The sequence below is a fragment of the Hakea prostrata genome, chromosome 4 (assembly GCF_041222555.1).
Source record: "Hakea prostrata isolate BN-2017 chromosome 4, UWA_Hpros_2, whole genome shotgun sequence".
NCBI lineage: Eukaryota > Viridiplantae > Streptophyta > Magnoliopsida > Proteales > Proteaceae > Hakea > Hakea prostrata.
Genome location: NC_142603.1, coordinates 50,074,629 through 50,091,165, shown reverse-complemented (window position 1 = coordinate 50,091,165; position 16,537 = coordinate 50,074,629). Strand labels below are relative to the sequence as shown.

Here is a 16,537-nt window from a genome sequence, read left to right as displayed (position 1 = left end):
ATTTGAAGGACCACACTTGCACATGAAGTTCCAGCTGGAAAATTAGGCCATATTCTTTTCATTGAGTTTGACATAGTCCTACTTTCCTTTTTTATGTATTTTTGAAATTATTTTATTTTATTATTTTTTTAACACAAAAAAAGTCAAAAGACCTAAAATTGAAAAATCAAAAAGCTCGACAATGCATTACCTTGAGAATCTCCTCCAGCTTTAGAGGAGGGTCTCGAATCGTAACCAAAGAATCCTACACTTCCATAGGAAATTTTGATAATCGATTAGTAGTTTTGTCATGGCCAAAACGAAATGGACGCATGAAACATAGTCGCACTTTACCATCTCTATTCTAAAGAGATTAAATCCAAAAATGAAATACTGAATAAATCGATATATCTTAATGAAAATTAGGCAACAAATCATACCATACCATATGGAAGGCTGGGATTAAAAGTTTAATTCTAAATTCAAAAAATCATCCACTTATTGAAGTTGTTTGGTTTTTTCAGCCATCCATTTAGTATATATGTACAGTGCTATGTGAATCAGAGGATGTTTTCCCGGTTACTAAGTTCACTTTTTCGCATTTTTTTACCTCAATTGTTCTTAAAAAATAGTTTACAACAAGTATTATATAAAAGTTTTACCAACACTTGTGTTTTCCAGGTTTGTGTTTTATTATGATTTTTTTAAAAATTGTTAGATGATGATATTATTTTAATACTATATTTGTCATTTTCTCTAATTAGCTAATTGTTCTAACTTCTAACTCCACCCAAAAAAAAACCATCTAACTATTCTGACTAAACAGAGACAATTGCAAACTTCACATATTTCTAAGGCTCCCATATATTTTGAGGTGTCTCTGAAGTTTTATTTTATTTATTTACTATATCATCCGATAATTTGCATATAATGTTAAAACAATTCAAATTAGGGACCATATACTATAATATACATTCTCTAAGGAGACATTTGTAGCACGATTTCTTAAAATATTGACAAAATTTATGGGAAAGAGAAGAAGAAAAAAGCTGGCTAACTTGGTCTAAATGTAGAGCCATACTTTTAAATAAATAAATATTTTAGCAAAATCATATTAATCGATATTATAATAAATATCAAGTTTCCATTAGAATATGTCAGCAAGTACGTTAAGGGTGCTAGCGGGTCACCAAAATGATGAACAAAAAAGTTAAATTGGGGGCACAAGGGCCCTTGGGCTCTTTCCAAGAGAGTACGCTATGCAAGAACTGAGCTACATATGATAAGGATGGAATGAGTGGTCGAGATTTTTATCTCCACCACTCACTTCATATGTTCTTAATTTTTTTTTTCTTTCAATCCATACCTTCCTGTAACAAAATATATATATATATATATATATATATATATATATATTCAGGGATCATCGATTCCACAGATTCTGCGAGATGAGAAGGTAACTTCTCATCTACAGTCTACAACGCCCCTGCAAACGGCCTAGCCCAAGCCTTTAACAAGACCATCTACAAAACACTAAAGAAGATAAGATGGTCTCAAGAAACAAAAGGTACTGGTATATATATATATATGCAAAATGAGTGGCCTCGATCCCTAACTTCGATCGTGGCCATATGCAGCATTGAAGTTGAACCATTCCTAGATAAAAATGACCTATATGTTAAAATTATTATTTGTTTGGAGTGGACATTTGATACTCATTTTAAAAATATTTCCCATTTGCATCCACAATCTAAAAAATCTAGTTTTTAAGCAAGGATGTATTTTGGAAGAGCCACGTAAAATGGGTTTGCAAGGAAAGACTAAGGTAGGGTGGCCGAGATTTTTATTGTTGGGATCATTGTATCAAGTTTTCGTTCCCTCCACAGAACATGTTTCTCCAAAACCTGTTTTTCAAACCACATTTCTCATTGACTTGTTCCCAATAAACAAAAGAATATACTATTTTGACAAACACCAACCAGCCGTACTTCTATTCTCTGAGAACAGAAATCAGCACAGCTGTTCTATCTAATTTCTATTTCTCAATGCAGTAGCCATCACTGATAACCCTTAATGGAAGAGGCCCAGACCTAAGCTCACTAAAACAAGCAGGTCCAGTTCCAAATCCAGCCCACTGATACCAATAGAATAGAAGAGAAACCCACTTATGCATTCCACAACCAATAGAGAAGATGAAGAGAAAATGAGTGGAATACCTTACCAAAAACAGTAAAAAAATGAGTGGAATACCAAGTGATGGATGCATGACTGTTTTGCACAAACAAGGGCTTTGTAGTTTCTAAAGTTCCTAAATGACTTAGAGACTAGCTTGTAAGTTTCATCCAGGTTTTTCTTATCTATTTTCATGTCTCTACCACTCTCTTCTTGAACTCATTGTATACCTATTGCTCTGAAACATCATATTGTTTCATCTAACACTCCACAGCAGAACAAACAAGCATCTCCCTCTTGCTCAAACTTCAAATATTCAAACTTACTTGTAGTGACAGATCAAATGCATTTGGAATTGAGCTCACTACAGAGCGTGGTGATGAAGATTACCTAGTCAAGTCTGCAATAAAAGGTTGAAGTCATAAGTTTGGGTTCCTTCACTATGCAATCAAAAGCTTCTTTTGTCACAAAATCTCCCACATAGCCAACCATGGGATTGATTATTAGCATAGTATAGGCAATGCTGGTAAATGCATTATGCATATACTCTTCCAATGTTGGAATGTACTCATCATTAAACAGTTTTGCCTTGATAAAGTAGATTCTAATTACTCTTTTCATCTGAAGTACGAGGCAAAACAAACACAATTTTGCGGCATAGCTCTTGCTAGTACAGGGACTGTAGAACATTGAAGTCTAGTTTTTCAAGCTTAAGATGACACACATTCCTTTTCTTTTTGGTAAACAGAGACGTAGTGCCTAGCTTCTATCCCTGGGAAGCCCATGTGGAGGGGTTCTTTACAAGGCATGCATCCATCACTTGTGTTTGCAGTAGAATGATGGGGCCATAGGTTATCATCAGCAACAACTTCTGGTGTTTTCAGGCAGCTGATCCGCGGTAGATTTGCTACTATTCAACACCAGACGGATGCAAATGTCAGACATTAAACATAAAACATGTTCAGGTTCTGAAAATTCCAGTGTTCTCAGGCAGCTGATAATTTGGTTGTTTGTTGCTTCCTATTCAACACTAACCGTATGAACTGTATCCTTGTGAAGTTTTTTCACTGGTATACCTCTCTAGCCTGTCAATTATTTGATGTCTCAGTTGCAAAAGATCACACAAAAATTTAGTGTAAAACAGAATTTACTTGTCTTATCACTGTAACTTGCTGGGTTGTTGAGGCTTACTAGGGACGATTATTCTTTTACATACCAGGTCTAATTTGAAGCCCTAAAATTACATAATTAGTTCTCATTCTCATCTCTTCCTCCTCCCAACTACTTTCTGATTCTTTGAAATCTATGCCGAGGGAAATAAAGCTTTATGCACCAACCATCAAAGGGTTGCTTAGTCGGTAATGACATGCATCTCCTAGTGAAGAGCTTATGGATTCGATGCTCCCTGTGGTATATGTAATAGTCCCCACCACCTAATATACAAGTTACCGATTCTTTAAAAAAAATATTTATTTTCTTTATGCACTGCCTAATAATTTTCTTCCTCAACTGGTTCAACTAGGACACCTTGGAAAGTGTCAAACAGAGTATGTACTTCACCTATACAGTGTCACTAAATGTGAATACCCAACTTAACTATTTCACAAGAGCCAGAGGAAAGAGAAACATGGTGGTTGAAATTTCAGACAGACTACTCACCTTGACACACCATTGTTGAAGATGTTTGCAAATTTCATTTTGTTCTTGGGCTCCATATACAAAGCCTATAATGATACAAGAATACATGCCCAGTTTTGTTTGCATTGAGAAAACTGTACATCACTTCAGCATCAAAAACATTCTCTGCCTGCAGCACCAATTGTAATGAAAATAAAGCCAAAAGGGACATCAGAAAATGTGAAATTAATAAAAAGTTACACACATATCCCAACCATACTGTTAAGGTAAAAGATATCCTTCTTGTAGGAGTCCCCCGAAGTTGCTCTGAAGTTGCAACATTGCCTAAACACTCTCCACCAAAGTGGAAAAACTCCTGAACCCATTTCATGCACCTTCACAAACAAAGATTCAATACTTGAATTGGTTAAAAATCCTTATCAATAAACTACAAAAGCTAGAATACTCCGTGTTCAACCAAACACCAAGAAACATGAAGCAAAAACAAAGCAACCAAAGATGACACTGAGATGTTAGGGGGAATCAGACACCGATAAGATATGTACGATCCACCAGCAATCTTAAGATGTTTCACAATGTAAAATGGAAGAGGATACAAGGATGATTCTCAAGAACATCAATAGTTGCACAGCAAGAACTCTTCCCAGAAAACCCAGCTCAAAAATCCTGAAAAGTCTCACTAGTTTCAATTATTTATATAACAAGAAACTACAACATATAAACAACAATGAGACCAACAGAAACATTCTTGGCAGTAAATCTTGCGTTTCCCGCCATAAGACTGGATGCATGTTTGGACTGTTTTTCAAATTGCATCCCCCCCCCCCTCCTTCCCTTTTCCTTCCTCTTTCTGCAGGCACAATTAGATCTTCTGTGGTGAGACCAACAGAAACATCTTTCCATCTATCCAAGTTTCCAACTCTTTAAAGTGAAATACCGAAGAGAACTAAAGGAGATACCTACACAATCCAAAAATGAGACAAAAGAATGTGAAGAACTCTCCTATTTAACAAACTAGATACATCGCACCTCCTCACTCCAACTACCAAAGTAGCGGTGATGATCTTCCAATGCAATCCAAAACTATATCAAGAAATCAAACATGAAATAACCAACCACCGCAACTACAGTCCAAAAGAGAAAGCATCACAGAACAGCTACAACATATGGTGGAAATAAAATTGTGATTGACAGCAGAACAGCACTAAATATTACCAGGAAGTTGCCCCAACTAAAAAATCCTATTGCATACCTTTGATTCATAAAAAGTCTAGTGACATCCTCAAAATGTGTAATTAGACAGGGAGACAATCAATTATCAATTAAGATCCAAAATGCATAAATACTACACTCGGATCAATGGATACTACAAAATGTGTATCATTCCCTCCCACTACCATCACCAGCACCTCCAGCTTCTTTGACATCAATAATGAACTCATACTCTTGGTCGCAACCCATATATGAATCACACATAAAGTAAAGGGTGTAACACTTCTTCCCAACTTCTGCAGGAGCAGGAATCTTATCAAGCTTGACTTTTGACTTGCGCTGGAGGGAAACTCTTTTGATGGCAAGCAGCTGGTTAGTTTTACTATCACCTACCACAAGCCACCATCCTTCTTCTTTGGCTTTTGGATACCTAGGAGCATACACAGGTCCCAGCTCAGACCTTCCCTCAAGATCTCGTTCAAGGGTAACTTGCAAGGTAACATAATCCCCAGGTCTTATATTGTCACTCTCCAGCAGCTCATATGTCATATCTATGTTGGGAAAATGGTTGCAGAAGCGTGCAATGTCCAGCAACTGTGAATCTGTCATCTGCAGCAACTCTTGCCGCTCATCATCCTCCATCTCCACCAAATCAAACACTGTCTCTATACTCTTCCCTGGGTTCTCTTGGCATTTCTTTGCCAGCTCTTTAGTGAAGTGAGGAAGCTGTAGAAGCATTGAATCACGCTCCCACATGCCTTGTGTAACCATCTGACTCACTTCCATTGCAAGAAGAGCCAAGCTAAGCCATCCATTGCTGGATATTACATCTACCATAGCTTGAAGGAACCTACTAACTGAAAGGAGTATTTCTCGTTGATCAGAAGCTAAATTCCCGACAACAGTGTGCCTTGAGAAGTGAGCTTGTAGCAACGCATTCGATTTGACATGAGGGTCTGTGCATTTAGGGTTCTCAAATTCAAAACGTTGGTGGTTTATCAATTTTCTAATCAACTCTTCCTCCCCTGGTCGTATTGGAATCTCAGCATATTCAGAAGCAGACGCCAAAATCTCAAGTAGGCCTTTCATCTTAGTTTTTGAAGTCAAAGAAGAACTGAAGCGTTCAATGGTAGAGTAACTGATGTAATAGTACGAAGCAATCATGCCAAGGTTCGAAGGAGATAAGCCCATCTCATCCTCTATTTCTATGCATTTGCTTGATTCCAAGTCACTCAATGTGTTCTCCACAAGCTCTGAGAGACGATCAGATAGATGCCTGTGGCTAACTCCCTGGAGATTGTAGTAAATAGGATTTTGAGTGAACCTCCGGTACATGAATGTCCATGTCAGATAATCCACAGCATCTTGTTTGTTCTCAATTACCCTAACAACTATTTCTGCATTCAGGTAGTCATGCAAGTAATGTTGCAGATGACTTTCTATAGGCAATGCTTCATACAAGAACTTCTTGTAGTACTCTTTCTGAGGTGCATGACAGAGGATGACACATTTGCCAGAATTATCCACAAAAGGTCTACTGGCATGACCCATCATCTGCAACAAATCAGTAACCGGGTAGTCAGTGTGAGCATTTTCCCTCCCATCATAATATTGTGTTCCCATAACCACAACCAAGTGAGCTGATAATGGCATCCCCCAGCACATTGAGCCACTAGCGACACAGACCTGAATCCATCCAGCCTCAAATAAATGTGAAACAACTTCCTGGTCCATGCTGGTAAGACCTTCATGCAAGTAGCCCACGCCATGACGAAGAGTAGCACTAAGCATGGGCTCACTCACCTTCGAAATTAGAGGTTCTAAATCTTCCACTGATCTTAACAGAAATTCTGGCTTGTCCACACTGTCTGCACTCAAGTAAGTCATCAGGTCAACAGCAGTAAGCCGAGCATGCTTCCTAGTTGGAACAAACACCAGTGCAGGCTTTCCATTCTTTGCATGCTGGACAATAGCAGTGTACGTTGGCTTCGACATTGACTGCATCCTTGCTTCAAAATTAGTTATATCCACTCCTTGAATATGTATCTCCAGAGGTACAGGGCGAACACTTGGATGAAAATTAAAAAGGCCATGAGAGGTAGCACCTATCCATTCCCCAAGGTCTTTGGCATTTGCAAGAGAAGCTGAAAGAGCTACAATCCGTATCTTGTTCTCACCCTGGCTAGCAATGTATCTCATCCGAGAGACTATAACCTCCAAGACAGGACCCCCTTGACCACCAATTAAGTGGATCTCATCAGTTAAAAATAAGGTCACCTGCTGAACATGTTTCCGCTGCTTCCAGCGGCGGGACAAAGCATCCCAGTTCTCAGGTGTACTGATAATTATTTGCCCTTTCTCAAGAAGTTTCAGGTCTGTGGCAGTTTCTCCTGTCAACTCAACTACCTGTATCCCTAGACCCTTTCCAAATTTTCGTTCCCAATCACGATATCGTTCCTTAGCAAGAGCCTCAATAGGAGCAATATAAACTGCACGCATGATGGACTCAGATCCTTTCTGATGATTCCTCAAGAGAGCAAACTCTGCACAGATGGTCTTCCCACTCCCAGTTGGAGCAGCAACCAAGACATTGTCATCTGTATTGTACAATACAGTGAAAACCTGTGTTTGGATGGGATTAAAGTGCTTGAATTCTTGATAAAGAGCTTCATATGAGGGATTTCTCAGTGCTGTCACAGGCAATGGCTGCAAGTCCAACAATTCAGTAGGAGGAGGATACTTTTCTGGTAAGATCAGGTGCCTGAAAGAAACAGGTAAGACAGACTGAGACCCAAGCCACCTGTCCGATAAAACATGAATGAAGTACTGCGGAGGTAATGGTTCATAGATTGGAACTGTGAAACTTAAAGTGTGGTCCTCGTCAATATACTGCTTCTTAAGCATGAAATATTCATGATGAAGAATGAATTCCCCATCATTATCCTCAACAAAAACCCAAAATGGTTCAACAAATCCATGGACTTCATCTTCCCACTGGAAATCTGGAGTAATAGTAAGTTCAACCCTCAACACAGAACGAGTGACAGGTAGAACATGTGCAGCCAGGTTAAGCTTCGGAAACTGGTGAATGAATTTGTGAAGTCGTCTCCCCATCTTAGCGAAGTGTATGAGCTCTTCAATTTCCAGTGCAGAAAGATCATAGTACATCTCCCATGCCAAATCTTTCTTCTCCACTTTCATCAAGATCTCATTTGGAATTTCATTATTTTGGCGGAGGGGTGTTTGGACACTCCAAATTCTTTTGTTGACCATTTTGCACAAATTCAAAGCCTTCTCGGCTAATTGTGCCCATCCTCGTTTAACAACAATCTCAAAAAGAGCTCGCATAAGACGACCAGCATTCTGCAAAGAAAGCAAGTAGAACAAAATGAATTTAAAAAATGGATGGAAGAAGATACTTGAGGAAGAATACTAGGACAAAAAGAACAAAATTCATAATAAGGCACCTGGGTAATGAACACCATGTCTGATGTCAGTGAAAGGCCCTCAAGCTTAAGCCGTGAAATATATGCCTGAAGTAGCACATTAATCTTGGCACTAGGCTCTTCCAAGCTTTCCTTTATAGGAATGGGGACACGATCCAAGAGCTTCGCCAATTCCATCTTCTCATCTTGCCTCACTGTCACATATTTGAATTCTTCACTGAGGGAGAACAGTCGAAAGAGTTCAATATCACACATTGTTGGCTTCAAATGCATATTGTATGTAGATATGGTCCCATGAGTTATATAGTAGTAGCTAGCAACCCGACCTAAGTCAGTAACTTGGAAATAGCCACTTTTGCAATCATACTTGATCAAATTATTTCTGTCCAAGACTGTTGCAGCAGCATGGATCTGCAAATAAATAAGACCAGTATAAAATTAAAAAACAAAATTATCTTATATTTTTCAACCGAACAGAAAAGGGAAAAGATTTTTTATATGGATAAATTGTTCTCTTAAACACACATAGACAATGCACGAAGTACACCGCACCATCAGGATCAACAGAAGCTAGCCAAATTCAATCAGGCAAACAAAGAAAGGTAAAAGGTTCTCCTCCAAGATACAGATATCCAACAAAATCAAACACAGGTGACAACAACAAAAAGCAGACACCACTAAAATGGGATACCACATGGATCCTTACTCTTCAATCAGCTCTATTCAAAGTCATACATGATATATAATCTAAGCTAAGCATGTCTTCCTTCACCTCTTCTCGTAGGTCTTGTTATCAGAACATTCCTCCACACTGAACCATTCCCTCTGTTGAACATAGCATGCCATCTCTAAGGACTCAAAAGCTAATCATGAATTAGAGCTACTCCAAACCCAGCTTTAATATTGTCATTCACTCTTCAACCATCCTAAGTTATTTGCCTCCACACATTTGCACTTCTATTTAACATGATATAACACAGCTAGAGAAATATTAAAATACTAGAAATGAAAAAAGAAATGAGGGGAAATACCATTTTGGTGTCAAAGTATTGATATTTCCATGCCACTCAGATAGGAGGTTCCTCAGTGACACCAGCAAGCTCTAGAATGTATAGACACTAGAAATACCAGACACATCTGGCTTTTATTAGATATCAAATGTGAACTCCCATTTTGGAGTCAAGGTATAGCTGGTTAACATGTCATTGCACAGTGAAGGTCCTGATTGCAGAACAAATCAATAGACCTTAATGTGGTAATTGGACAAAGTGAATAAAAAAGAAATACGCACAATCGTGCGTGTGTGTGTGTGTGTGAGAGAGAGAGGTGCAAGAAGGAGAGAGAGATAACAATCTCTTATCTCAGTGACAAAACCAAATTAATTCTTAATCCATTCATCAAATTCAAGAGTACTTGTGAGACTCTACAATGTATTTGTAAAGCTTTAAAATGAAAATCAGAAATAAAACAGAAATCAAAAAATTAGGATTCAAAAACTATCAATCAACGGGGAGCTAGCAACTCTTTCTTGACTGAAAAACTGATTCTTGATTCTCCACATTGAGCAACTACTCGTAGGAGGAGCTCTATCTTCACTCAACCACCTAATAACAACCTTACATATAAGTTAACCTCCACTCTTGCACATACTATAACAAAGAAGATTTGTCCATATGCAAACACTTTGGAAAGAGCAAAAATAGCACCACCTGACTGATGGCCAAGAGGCCCCACTACTAATACTGAATACCTAATTAAATTATGAATTCTGCATTACCCAAATGGATCTAAAATTTGGGGTTTTTATAATCGAGCCACTATAAAAAGAAAAAATTCAAAACAAAAGCCCCTCCTCCCCCTCCCCACCCCCACAAAAAAAAAAAACAAAGCCTAAGTACTACTAAAACAAGACTTAATGTTACACCAAAATTGAATCATTTCTAAGTTCAGACAAGAGCAGCAAACCCAATATTATCAACTGCATAGGAAAGAAACTAAAATCTTCTCCTTCCAACGTCTAACCATTAAAAGTATACACTCAGCTACAAATTACAACTATCATAATAGCATTTTCTTTGCAAGTTGTACTCAATATGCAACACAATTTGAATCTTAATGATAAATTCCAGACTGCCAGGATTTTATTTCGTTCTATTAAGTATGCCTTGGGATCTCAAAAGATTAAAGTTTCCCTAGATCTTATGGAACCAGATACACAAATCAAAACTCCAACTAAAAAAAGAAATTCGCTACAACATGAAATCAAGCATTGTCAAATGGTGATAAAACAGTCCCATAAAGTCCCAAAGTGACAAAAAATATGAATACTGTAAGAGCACAACACAAAAACCACAGTTTAAGGCTTAATGCTTACCAGATCAGCCCTCCTCTCCTCCAATTTGATGTCTTTACCCAGAACATCAGGCTTTATGCCATAGAGAGTTGGATTTCTCAACATGCGGACATACAAATAGGTATAACCGATCCAGTTGCAGGCCTCCCTAGCATTCTGAACCGCCCCAAGAACAATCTCAGCATTCAACCGATCAGCCAATTTGGATATGAATTGACTTTCAATAGGAAGTTGTTGATTCATGAGGGATAAATAGTACTGTAGTTCACTATGGCCAGTAATAATTATTCCTTCACCATAGGAGTCATACTGTGGCCTTCCTGCACGACCCAGCATCTGCATAACATCCAGAGGACTCAGTTCAGTCCATGCACCTTTCTCAGGATTGTATATCTGTGTGCCTTTAATAATCACAGTGTGAGCTGGCAAATTAACACCCCAAGCAAGTGTAGCAGTTGAAACCAACACCTGAAGATGCCCATGGGCAAAAAGAGTCTCAACAAGTTCTCGGTCTCCCCTTGTCATTCCAGCATGATGAATAGCAAGCCCATATGGAAAAAGATCTTTCAGATCATTGCTCTTCACCAAATCTGTATGGCTCTGAAGAATCTCACGGCTTGCACTATCCTCTTTCAAGAGTCGACTGAGGGTATCATTAGTAAGAGCAGTATCCCGTATTGCACGAGCTGTTTTGGCTGTTTCTTTCCTCGAGTGGACAAATATAAGAACTTGATGCTTCCCTGCAATAGCCATGACTTTCTCATAACAAACATCATTCATCAATTGGAATCTCTGAAGAGGCTTCTTCACAGTAATTCCAATATACTGTTGAGCAAGAGGGCAAGGTCTGTAACTGTTGTCAAAATAAAATAATCCTTTTTCTGGATCAACTCGCAGAAACACTGCCACATCTTCATAGTTGGGGAGTGTTGCAGATAATCCTACCAACCGGATATGTTCTTTTGTGGTCTCGACTTGTCGAACTGTTCGAGCAACAATACTTTCAAGCACAGGCCCTCTGTTATCATGAAGTAGATGAATCTCATCAATGATCAGCAGTTTCACAAGCTGCATATAGGTTCGTTCCCCAGATTTTCTGGTGATAATATCCCACTTCTCAGGAGTTGTAACAATTATCTGTGTCTCTTCAATTTGTTGACGAGTGAGAGTCTGGTCTCCACTTAGCTCCTTAACTTTGACATCATAATGTTCCAACCGATTGGATAGATTTCCAACAATTTCAGCAACAAGAGCTTTCATTGGTGCCACATATACAATCTTATAGTTGTTGTTGTTGAATGATCCATCTGGGTTCCTGTGCAACGCAATCTGCTGAAGAATGGTTAGCATTGCAACATTAGTTTTCCCTGCACCAGTTGGAGCACATAAGAGAATATTTTCTGCAGTAAAGAGAGCAGTTTCATAAACTTTGCTCTGCACTCTGTTCAGCTGGGACATACCCTCAAAAGCTGGCCGTGCCCAGTAAGGCATGACAGATATCCATATGAGCTCTTCACCTGAAACAAGTGGTTTTGGCTTCAAAGCAGGAACATGAACTTCTTCATATCCCTTGCTATTGTTCCTATATGAACCCAAGGGAAGCTCACATTTCTTGTTAGCCATCAAAAGACCGCCTTGATGGAAAGCAATGCTGTTAAGATCAAGTGCTTCACGCTGCCCCTTCATCCAAACATCGTCCGAATTTCTATCAACAAAACTTCGCCACTCCCTACCACCATCTGCAGCAGTACTCTCATCTTTCAATCTCCTGGCCTCTTCTCTTATACTTCTCTCCAAGTTCTTCTGACGTTCCTTGGCAGTTGCTCTGGTGGCATGTAACTGGTCCAAAATGGAAGCCAACTCTGAACCTGAACCCACCATTTCCTCTTCAATCTTCTTCCTCTCCTCTTGGTCTTCAGCCCTTGCCAAACGCGTACACCAGGCTATCTTCAGCCGATTCCGCACGAGAAACTTAATGAGGCTAAACTTATCAAATTCAAGAAGCACCAAGAGCCTATTTTCCACTTCCCTGTGATCCCCTTCTGCAAGTATTTTAAGCACATCTTCTGCAAATTTCTGGCAGTGCTGTGGATCAATCTGTTCATATGACTGAGAGATCTTTCTTTGGAGCCAATATGCATCTATATCTTGAACATCGAGGGTCATTCCCTCATTGGCTTCTTGCAAGTCATCATCATCACTCCCTCCACCTATCTGCATAGCACCAGCACCATTTGAATCCAGCCCGTCATCCTCCTCCACGTCAACTTCCGGCACCATATCGTAGTCACTGTCATCCTCCTCCTCTTCCTCTTCTTCAAACTCAACATCAACGCCCATAACATCATCAAGAGCATCATCCGCAGTGGTAGCAGCAGTACAGGACGCATCAACACCGTCTTGGAAGTCAGTGATAAGCTTCCCAATAGAAACCAGCTGATCAAAGACATGGTTTGGTATAGGATTCAATAACACATCAATCTCCTTTTTCTTGTCAGGGTTCCTTAAAGCATCATTCTTTAGAACTGCCAACACCTCATCAGCTGCACTCACAACGTCTGGTGGCTGACCACCTAAATACAATTGAATGACACCAAGTAAGGCCTCGTACGCAGCTTCAGTCTCTTTCGTCTTTGGCTGATAAACAGCTTCCTCAGTCATAGAGAGAACGCTCTCCTCTGGGAGGCGTCTCCGCTTGCTTTGCCTAGTGGGCAAGGCTTCAGGATCTCGATCCTTCTTCTTCTTCTTAGACTTCTTCTGCTTCTCTTCGGATACAAGAGGTTTTCCCCTGAAAGCACGATCACCAAAAGTTTTTGGATCAATCTTTCCATAAAGAGATTCAGGTTCACCTGAGGGTTCATGGTTATCACGGGGACGAGAATCGGCTGTGAGCACCAGGCTTGAGTTACCTGTGTATTCATACTGCTTGAATCGAGCGTGTGCTTCCGCTCCACCACCCAAATTCGCCATTGTTTCACCAGCAAAACAGAAACCAAAAGCCTAGACGTAAACAAAAGAAAACAAAAATAAGAATAATAATTGAACTGAGAGAGAAGAATTGAACCCTTTAATGAGAAAACGAACAAAACACAGAGACGATATGTTATGGTGCTCCACAAAATCAATTCACTTACGTTAAGAGGAGGTCCAAACTGAAATCATGACAAGCAGGGTTAGAAACGATGAATTGAACTTAAAAAGTATGAATAGAAACCCTAGCTAGATAACAACATAAAACTAATATGCTACAGAGAGAGGATTTAGACATTAGAGAAGGGAAGTTCACCGCTACGACTTGTTCTGAACCAGAGAGTCGCCAACCGACTTACCGCGCGCTGAGAATTCCGCTCAATGTTAGAGCATCATCAGACTTAACTTCAAATTGGTTCTAGATCCCTCCTTGCGTTTTTTTTCTTTTTTTTTCTTTGAAGTTGTGAACTCTATAGGTGATGAATCACAATGATTGAAGGATTCTCTATCATATATGGAGATCTGCTCGATCAACAGCTGCAGAGCATCTAGCCCTTCATCAGCATAGCAAATCAAGAAAAGAGTTCAAAAGCATTAAATGGAGTGCACCTCCTTTGCATTACATCAAAATCAATGTTGATGGATCTGCAATCAGCAAGGGTTCCAACAGCTTCCAGTCAGGATTTGGTGGTATTGCTCGTGATCACTTGGGTCACACTCTCTTCACCTTCTTCTGTAAAGGAGGAAACTCACAAGCCATTCAAATGGAAGCTGCTGCAATTCGAGAAGGTCTAAAGCTGGCTATCTCTCTCAATCTAAAGCAAGTAATTATTGAAAGTGACAATGAAGCTGTTGTTAATCTGATTAACAAGAAGTCGGAGACTCCACCTTGGAAGATCAGTCATTATATACATGATATCTTCAGCCTTTCCTCTCTGTTTGATGTTTTAATTGTAAATCATACTCATAGAGAAGGCAACTCTGTAGCTGATAGATTAGCTTCTTATGCTGCTGATTCTCAGGCATCTTATTTTTCGCTCTCTCCCCCCCCTTTCGTTCTTTGGCTTTTGCACTTTGATGTAATTGGTACTTTGTATCCCAGGGGCTTCTCTTTTAAATGAATAAAGCTCTTCACCAAAAAAAAAAAGATTCTAAATGTTTTTCTTTTTGATTTTGCATTCCTCTATTTATAATTTTTCTCCCAACCCTAATTCTTTAATTAGGATTTTCTTAAACTTATTAAGAAAGGAATATTAGAGTCCTCTTTAGACTCAATTAAATAGAAGAATAGTCATCTTAGACTACATAACCATCTTGCCATCACCTATGGCGCAAATTGTAGTGAGACCCACCCAATATTATTAACAAGTCTTTACAAGTTCAAACGTTGAAACCCTTAATCATTCCAAATTTGATTTCATTATGAATTCAATCTTGTAGGATCAAGAGTACCGAAGCAACATGATGTTATGCTTACATGAAGCAACCCATTATAAGGTTCCTAACCCACCATCTTCTACCTCCACCATCCCGACATCTTCATTGCAGGAGATCCCCCTCGACATCTTCACCGTACTCTGGCACCCCTCCTTTAAGCCCAACCCAACCTTTATGATCGCCTAACTAACCCTTTACCTAATTTTCAAGCCTTAAACCCAACCCAACATGTTTTTGTTCATACGAACCCACTCAACCGAACCACCCCATACCCATATCCAACCCAACCTGCATAATTAAACAAGAGCCAAACATTCAAAATTCCCTGCGATTTCCAACACTGGAACATTACATTTCTGAGAACAGGGAGGAGGTAGAGAACAAAAATAAGAAGAAAAAGGAAGGGAGAACCTGCAATGAAGAAGCTATACATGAAAAAATTGATGAGCACATGGAGCATTTTTTATCGATCATCCTCGTGGTACGTGGTGGAGACCGGCATCACGGGTCACAATGATTCTTATATTGTGGAACTGTAGAGGTTTGGCAAGTTCCCCTGCAATTCGAGCACTCAAAAATCTCACAAAAAAATCGAAACTTGACATCTTGTTCTTGATGGAGACTAAGATACAAGCTAATGAGAAAGAGAAGCTTCAAAAGAAGTTAGGTATGGCTGGTTGTGCAAATGTGGATTCTATCAAAACTGCTAGTGGGTTGGCTTTATTTTGGAATGATAATATATAGCTGGAGGTGCTGATTTTTAACCGTAAGTTTATGGACTATAAGATTACCTTCAAGAAGAATAAGTCTTTCTTAACTCGCCTATGGGGACCTAGTGAAGCACAAGAGGAAAAGAGTATGTGATGCATTGAAGGACTTGAGTGAGGGAAGCCAAGAAAATTGGCTATGTGTTAGCGACTTCAATTCCTTTCTTTCTTAGCAAGAAAAAAGTGGTGGATTGTGTATAGGTAGCAGGGATGTGTGGTAGTTTCAAGAGATTGTTAACAATTGTGGGCTTAAAGATTTTTGTTTTCATGGAGCTACTCATACATGGAGCAATAAAAGGGTGGGTAGGGAAATATTCGGGTGAAATTGGATAGAATATTGGTAAATTCTTAGTGGTTATGTAATTTCTTTGAAATTGTAGTCTTTATAGAAACAACAATTTCTTCAAACCATGCACCTTTGGTGATTGATTCAGAGGGTGGTGCTAAGAGGGATTTTAGACCCTTTCAATTTGAAGCAATGTGGTTGAAAAATTCGAATTTTGAAGTAGTGGTGGAGAAGGCAATGCAAAAAGAAGTCACGACTCCCCCTGCTTCCTTATTGT

The 16,537-nt window shown here is 39.2% G+C and overlaps 1 protein-coding gene across 3 annotated transcripts; it reads right to left on the bottom strand.

The window, feature by feature from the left end:
* Positions 1 to 3,230: 3,230 nt before the first annotated feature.
* LOC149019375 (DExH-box ATP-dependent RNA helicase DExH12-like) lies at positions 3,231 to 14,740 on the bottom strand. 3 transcript variants are annotated; one of them, XR_016173079.1, is made up of 5 exons: positions 14,087 to 14,740; positions 10,822 to 13,800; positions 8,469 to 8,858; positions 4,049 to 8,364; positions 3,231 to 3,958 (listed from the first exon to the last, which is right to left on the bottom strand). XR_016173079.1 is itself a non-coding variant. In XM_089153401.1 (3 exons), the coding sequence occupies exons 1-3, from the start codon at positions 13,768 to 13,770 to the stop codon at positions 5,170 to 5,172; spliced, it is 6,534 nt and encodes a 2,177-aa protein (XP_089009527.1). In that variant the 5' UTR covers positions 13,771 to 14,740; the 3' UTR covers positions 3,231 to 5,169. The 3 variants fall into 3 exon arrangements, 1 of the variants encoding a protein (XP_089009527.1); XR_016173080.1 differs by having other exon boundaries at positions 3,232 to 3,958; positions 10,822 to 13,588; positions 13,710 to 14,739; XM_089153401.1 differs by having other exon boundaries at positions 3,231 to 8,364; positions 10,822 to 14,740.
* Positions 14,741 to 16,537: the final 1,797 nt, after the last annotated feature.

Excerpts from the sequence above, each read along its gene's own strand:
- LOC149019375 (XM_089153401.1), bottom strand. The coding sequence starts at position 13,770 with ATGGCGAATTTGGGTGGTGGAGCGGAAGCACACGCTCGATTCAAGCAG. Across the intron at positions 8,859-10,821 it reads AGGAGAGGAGGGCTGATCTG|ATCCATGCTGCTGCAACAGT; the intron begins GTAAGCATTAAG and ends ATTTATTTGCAG. Across the intron at positions 8,365-8,468 it reads ACATGGTGTTCATTACCCAG|AATGCTGGTCGTCTTATGCG; the intron begins GTGCCTTATTAT and ends CTTTCTTTGCAG.